We start from the raw sequence: 7,425 nt of genomic DNA, 5'->3' as shown, positions 1-7,425 counted from the left end.
TATTGGGGTATATAGTATATAATGGGGTCCTCTGTCCTGTATATTGGGGTATATAATGGGGTCCCTCAGTCCTGTATATTGGGGTATACAGTATATAATGGGGTCCTTTGTCCCGTATATTGGGGTATACAGTATGTAATGGGGTCCCTCAGTCCTGTATATTGGTGTGTAGTATATACTATAGATATAATGGGGTCCTCAGTCCTGTATATTGGGGTACATAGCATATAATGGGGTCCTCTGTCTCGTATATTGGTGTATAATCCCAGATATTTTGGTCCCTCTACCTGCACCCTGGAGGTCCCCCCTCCCCCACCTCACCTCAGCTGTTCTCCTCGTCTCTCCATGAAAGGAGCAGAAGGCGTCTTGAGACTCTCCGGCTATTTTGGTCCTCGGACAATTTTGTCTTCAGATCCTCCTCCTTCTCCTTACAGCCAAAGTTGAGGATGTGGCTAAAGTTAGCCTCGGAGTCTTGGCTGGCGGGGGTATAAAATCCCACCCCGGGGTCTTCTCTTCCATGTCACTCGTTCCTTCAGACCAGGACAAGCACCCACAACAACCGAGGAAATGGTAAGTCTACCCAACTGGCCTAGACCCAACCTAGGAGGACCAACCTGAGCCAGCCTGTCTGGCCTAGACCCAACCCGGAGCCACCCTGGATTATACGTCAAGTGGTTGAGGATGGGGGAGATATTGGGGTTCAGAGGAGAAGACAATGTGAACTGGGATCTCACCCACTGCAGCCAATCACATTGCACTCGTTGGCCTTATGTCACTCTGGTTGCTCTTCCATATTGGATAAGCCAAGAGGAGCGTAGAAGGGTCTTCAGAGGGAAGAGGGGCAGATGGGGGCCCCGGGAATTGGGAATGTTCCTATATGTGTCCTGTATGGGGTGTTGGGACACCTCTAGAGTCTGCACATTGGTGATGGCTCACGTTTGGTGGGTGTGGTTAGCACTGGGATTGTCAAAAAACTGCCCCTCCCCCTGGGAAAAGCCCCATTTTTGCACCTTTCCCTAGGGAGAGGCTGACCACGGTCTACAGACCTTCTCATCACCTTTCCTATGCCCGCTTAGTACCCCTACTATTGGTTTTGTGCCCCCCATTATCTCCCAAAGTATCTTCTTATAATGTGCCCCCCCATACCTTCTGTAGGACCCCCAACCCATCCCCCACATGCTCTTTGCTGCCTCCACAATACGGTTCTTACCTCCAACTCCTTCTAATGGTTCTACCCCCCCCCCCCCCCCACTGCCCTTCAGCACCCCAGACTGCCCCAATTTCCTGTCTAAGGTTACCATTACTTACCCCCATTGTGAGTAGCTGGGAGTACTTACCTCTGATACCCCAAACTGTCGTCCTCACCCAGAAAGTCCTCACTTACCTACCCATATATCCTCTGTTTGTGTATTTACCACCACCTTCTCCTTCCACCCCTAGCAGGTACTTACCCCATAACACTTATTGTCCCTGTCATAGACACTTACCTATGGTCACCTATACAGCATTAAACCCCCCCTCCCCTCCCCCGTCCCATACACTTACCCCCCCTCCCCTCCCCATACACTGACCCCCCCACTCATCGTCTCCTCTCTCCGCAGGCACCAGCAAAGAAGGCAAAGAGAAAGGCAGCAGAAGGAGGATCCTCCAATGTATTGTCCATGTTTGACCAAACCCAGATCCAGGAGTTCAAGGAGGTGAGTGATGTGGGGCCCCTGAGGAACAGGGTGACCCCTTAGATATGGGGGTGAGGGGGGAGGTGAGTGATCTGGGGCCCCTGAGGAACAGGGTGACCCCTTAGATATGGGGGTGAGGGGGGGTGAGTGATCTGGGGCCCCTGAGGAACAGGGTGACCCCTTAGATATGGGGGTGAGGGGGGGGTGAGTGATCTGGGGCCCCTGAGGAACAGGGTGACCCCTTAGATATGGGGGTGAGGGGGGAGGTGAGTGATGTGGGGCCCCTGAATTACAGGGTGACCCCTTAGATATGGGGGTGAGTGATCTGGGGCCCCTGAGGAGCAGGGTGACCCCTTAGATATGGGGGTGAGGGGGGGAGGTGAGTGATGTGGGGCCCCTGAGGAGCAGGGTGACCCCTTAGATATGGGGGTGAGGGGGGGGAGGTGAGTGATGTGGGGCCCCTGAGGAGCAGGGTGACCCCTTAGATATGGGGGTGAGGGGGGGGGAGGTGAGTGATGTGGGGCCCCTGAGGAGCAGGGTGACCCCTTAGATATGGGGGTGAGTGATCTGGGGCCCCTGAGGAGCAGGGTGACCCCTTAGATATGGGGGTGAGGGGGGGGGTGAGTGATCTGGGGCCCCTGTGGAGCAGAGTGACCCCTTAGATATGGGGGTGAGGGGGGGAGGTGAGTGATGTGGGGCCCCTGAATTACAGGGTGACCCCTTAGATATGGGGGTGAGGGGGGGGTGAGTGATGTGGGGCCCCTGAATTACAGGGTGACCCCTTAGATATGGGGGTGAGGGGGGGGAGCTCTCTGGGATCTGCTCATTGCTGCCCCCCAGTGGGACGGTCTTAGCACGCTTTCCATCATGGCGGCCATTGGTGGAGAACGCAGAGTTTGGTGTCCCCTAAGAGATATGGAGGGACCCTCAGCAAATCTCAGCCTGGAGAGATGGGGGGAGGATTCTTCCAGCCAATCAGGGCTCTGTGTTGTGTAGTATGTGAGGTGGGGGGGGGGACATTGCCATGTGGTTGGGTCATCCTTATAACTGGAGGGAGTTTGGCCAACTCTCCATACTACGTTGTCCCCAAAGGAAGTCCATTTATACCGGTACCCCCCGTTATGGGTAATTCTGGGGTATGAAGTGCCGTCAGCCATAGCAACCAATCACACAGCACTCTTCTGTTAGCTGTTTGCTGATTGGTTGCTGTAGTTACAGTTCATCGCTCCTGGCCTTATTGGAGAAGCCCCCCCTCATGAAGGAGGAAAGTAGGGGGGCTCCAAGACCAGCTGCTGGTGGTGTCACATATCTCCGGGGGATATTTTAGGATCATGTCACATAGAAGGAGATGACGGAGGGGGACAGGTGTGTGCGGGGGGGGGGGGGGGGGGGTGAGGGGGGGAGGGGGTGTGTGCGGGGGGGGATAAATTTAGAATCAGCAGCAGTCCTGGATGGACACCAGAGGAGAATCTCCTCCAACTTCTCCCCATAGACATTATTCTACAAGATCTCCCACTGATGAGCTCTGATAAGCCAGGAACACTCCTCATGGCTCTGTACATCAGGATGGGGCCCCGGTCACACCGGTGGAGGGGCCCCTCCATTCCCTCTGTATAATGATGGAGATCTGTCACTGACATCTCCTGTCTGCTCTTCAGGCTTTCACAGTCATTGACCAGAACAGAGATGGCATCATCGACAAGGAGGACCTGAGAGACACATTCGCAGCTATGGGTGAGTGCCCCACCCCCACCGGGACCCCAAATCTATGGATACTCCAACCCTACTGCTAATATTCTACAACCCATCACTGTACTACAATCCACCTCCCCCGTTCTACAACCCTTCACCATCCATCACTGTACTACAATCCACCTCCCCCTTCTACTATCCTTCACCATCCCTCACTGTACTACAATCCACCTCCCCCTTCTACTATCCTTCACCATCCCTCACTGTACTACAATCCACCTCCCCCTTCTACTATCCTTCACCATCCCTCACTGTACTACAATCCACCTCCCCCTTCTACTATCCTTCACCATCCATCACTGTACTACAATCCACCTCCCCCTTCTACTATCCTTCACCATCCCTCACTGTACTACAATCCACCTCCCCCATTCTACTATCCTTCACCATCCATCACTGTACTACAATCCACCTCCCTCATTGTACTATCTTCCACCTTTCTCATTGTACTACAACCCACCTCAATCATTGTACTACAACCCACCTCCATCATTGTACTACAATCCACCTCCCTCATTGTACTACAACCCACCTCCCTCATTGTACTGTCTGCCGCCTCCCTCATTGTATTACAATCCACCTCCCTCTTTGTACTACAATCCACCTCCATCATTCTACTACCCTCCACCTCCATCATTATACTACAATCCACCTCCATCGTTGTACTACAATCCCCCTCCCTCATTATACTACAATTCACCTCCATGGTGTACTGCCCTGGCACTCCTGTAGCTCCTCCCCCTGTAGGTGGGTGTGGTCGATGTTGGGGTAACTCTTCTCCTCCCCCCCACAGGCCGGCTGAATGTGAAGAATGAGGAGTTGGATGAGATGGTGAAGGAGGCTTCTGGACCCATCAACTTCACCGTCTTCCTCACCATGTTCGGAGAGAAGCTGAAGGGTGAGCCGGGGGCAAATACTCTTCATGTTGGGGGGGGGGGGGGGTGACTGGAGTGTACTGGTCGGGGTGGGGGGGGGTAATAGTTTATAATTTTACATCTCTATCATGGTGTCACCTGTAGGTTGGGTGCCTTCAGAAGGGTGCGAAAAATTGGTGGAAGAAATATGGACTTTATAGGCACCGGAATCTTCTTTTTGTAAAAAATATATTTTATTGATTGACCAGAAAAGTTCCCCAAAATGAGGGAAGTAACAGAGACATAAAATAAGCGGAGTGTAGAGCAGAAGTAATACTAATCATGGAGAATGATAGAGAAATGTTACAAAGTATCACATAGCAATGAATGACCGAGAATATAAAAACCTCACACCCTGTAGGTCTCAGAGACATAAAATAAGTGGAGTGTAGAGCAGAACAGGGCCAAAATCAAGGAAATTCTAACGGGGGAACTTGTTGGAATATTGAAGGACCAGGAGTCTTTCAGGACTGAAGGAAGTAAATTGCTGTAATATTACTGCAGCCGTATTTGGTGGCCTTTTCCCCATCTGGGGGAGACTCTGTTGGAAGGACTCGGCCTCCTATAGAAATCCCTGCACCCGCGTCTCCCTTTGTGGCTCCTCCAATGCTTTCCAAATACAGAAACAGTAATATTACAGCAATTTACTTCCTTCAGTCCTTAAAGACTCCTGGTCCTTCAATATTCCAACAAGTTCCCCCGTTAGAATTTCCTTGATTTTCCTTTTTTTACTCACTGGCCTGGCCCTGTTCTGCTCTACACTCCGCTTATTTTATGTCTCTGTTACTTCCCTCATTTTGGGGAACTTTTCTGGTTTTAAATTGTCAATCAATAAAATATATTTTTTACAAAAAGAAGATTCCGGTGCCTATAAAGTCCATATTTCTTCCACCAATTTTTCGTATATGTTAATCAGGATGTGGCACTATTCAATTATTTCTACGCCCAATTTTACTGCTAATTGGTAGCACATTGTGGATTTGCCATCAGTAAGGTGGTGAGTTGGGTGTCTCCTCCCTGACAATACTTCTCCTTCCAGGTGCCGATCCCGAGGACGTCATCACCGGGGCATTCAAGGTGCTCGACCCCGAGGGCAAAGGGTCCATCAAGAAGCAATTGTGAGTATTATCCGTTCCACATTCCCCACCCCCTCACCCTTACCAACACCCCATTTCCCCCACCACACCCTTCCCAACACTCCATTCCCAACGCCCCATTCCCCACCCCCTCACCCTTCCCAACGCCCCATTCCCCACCCCCCTCACCCTTACCAACACCCCATTTCCCCCACCACACCCTTCCCAACACTCCATTCCCAACGCCCCATTCCCCACCCCCTCACCCTTCCCAACGCCCCATTCCCCACCCCCTCACCCTTCCCAACGCCCCATTCCCCACCCCCTCACCAACACCCCATTTCCCCCACCACACCCTTCCCAACACCCCATTCCCAACGCCCCATTCCCCACCACCTCACCCTTCCAACCAACCTAACCTTCATCTGATAACTGACAGTATCACCCTCTAACACCCATCCATTCCTTCACCCATTATCCAATACCTACCTGTATCCTCTGTACCCCCACCCATCCTACCATCTCATCCATCCACCCATCCATCCTTCCACCCAACCTTCACTTATTCCTCTCCTCCTCTATACTCATACCTACCTGTATCTCCCTGTGCCACCCATCCATCCTACCATCTCATCCAATGTCCAATACATACTGGTATCTTCATGTACTACCCATCAGCTCAATCCATCCCTTCACCCATGGTCCAATACCTACCTGTGTCTCCCTGTGCCACCCATCCATCCAACCCCTTCATCCACCCTTCAACCCATCCATCCATTCCTTATCTGTCTCCTCATCTATACCAACACGTCATACCTTCCTGTATCTCCATGTACTACCCATCCATCTTACCATCTCATCCATCCCTTCACCCACTGTCCCCTCCCTACCTGTGTCTACCCATACCACCCATCTGTTCAACCCCCTCAACCATCTCATCCATCCATCCATCCCCTATTGGTTTCCTCATCTATACCAATACCTCATACCTATCTGTATTTTCTGATACCCCCTACTCATCCAACCAACCATCCCCCTTATGTCCCCTCATCCATACCAATACAGTTTTGTGTACATACCTCCCATACCCCCCCTTCTGTCTCCTCATAAGTTGGATTTGTGTGACCCCCAAGGGCTCCCCCTAAAAATGTCCCCCCTTTTCTCTTGCAGCCTTGAGGAACTTCTGACCACACAGTGTGACAGGTTCTCCGCAGAAGAGGTGAGAGCTCATTGGGGGTTATTGGGATGATGGCGGGGGGGGGGGGGTTATCTGAGGAAATTAGAGTCCCCCCAGTTTCGGGAGATAAGGTTGGGCCTGGGGGGTTGGGGTTTTGGGGGATGGGTGTTTCTCAGTCTTCTCATCCATCTCTTCTCCTTCCACCAGATCAAAAACATGTGGACAGCATTTCCCCCTGATGTGGCCGGCAACGTGGACTACAAGAACATCTGCTATGTCATCACCCACGGTGAGGACAAGGACCAGGAGTAAAGGGTGTGAACCCTGCGGGCTGTGCGCCCCGACACCCGGCGCTGCGCCCCACTGCTGTACATTGCGTATTTTGTAAATTGACCCATCAACTACAAAACTGTAATTTATTCTGTCCGGTGGGACGAAAGGGGGGCCCTTCATCTGCCGCCCCATTCTCCTTCTACTCGACACCCCGCCCTTCCCGGAACCCCCCACTATTTTCTCTGTGACGTCTTAAGCTGGAAGCCAAATCCTCAGGGGAAGTTCTCAATAAAAGTTCCTTTTTATTCTAAACTTCTGATTTCCGTGTTTCCTTCAAACTTAGATATTGGTATGACCATCCAACCAAATCTCATAGTGTGTGTCCTACAAATACCATCCAATCTATGTACAATCTCATCTCATAGTGTCCTACAAATACCATCCAATCTATGTACAATCTCATCTCATAGTGTGTGTCCTACAAATACCATCCAATCTATGTACAATCTCATCTCATAGTGTGTCCTACAAATACCATCCAATCTATGTACAATCTC

General features: G+C 51.4%; 1 protein-coding gene across 1 annotated transcript; it reads left to right on the top strand.

Moving 5' to 3' along the window:
- Positions 1–498: 498 nt before the first annotated feature.
- On the top strand, positions 499–7,180 carry MYL11 (myosin light chain 11). Its single transcript, XM_082262291.1, has 7 exons — positions 499–570; positions 1,602–1,697; positions 3,335–3,410; positions 4,222–4,326; positions 5,382–5,460; positions 6,589–6,637; positions 6,803–7,180. The coding sequence occupies exons 1-7, from the start codon at positions 568–570 to the stop codon at positions 6,905–6,907; spliced, it is 513 nt and encodes a 170-aa protein (XP_082118417.1). The 5' UTR covers positions 499–567; the 3' UTR covers positions 6,908–7,180.
- Positions 7,181–7,425: the final 245 nt, after the last annotated feature.

Source organism: Pelophylax lessonae (assembly GCF_965119305.1).
Source record: "Pelophylax lessonae genome assembly, chromosome: 6".
In the NCBI taxonomy this organism is placed as follows: domain Eukaryota; kingdom Metazoa; phylum Chordata; class Amphibia; order Anura; family Ranidae; genus Pelophylax; species Pelophylax lessonae.
Note: the sequence above shows the minus strand (reverse complement) of the source record. Positions and strands in the feature narration are given on the sequence as shown.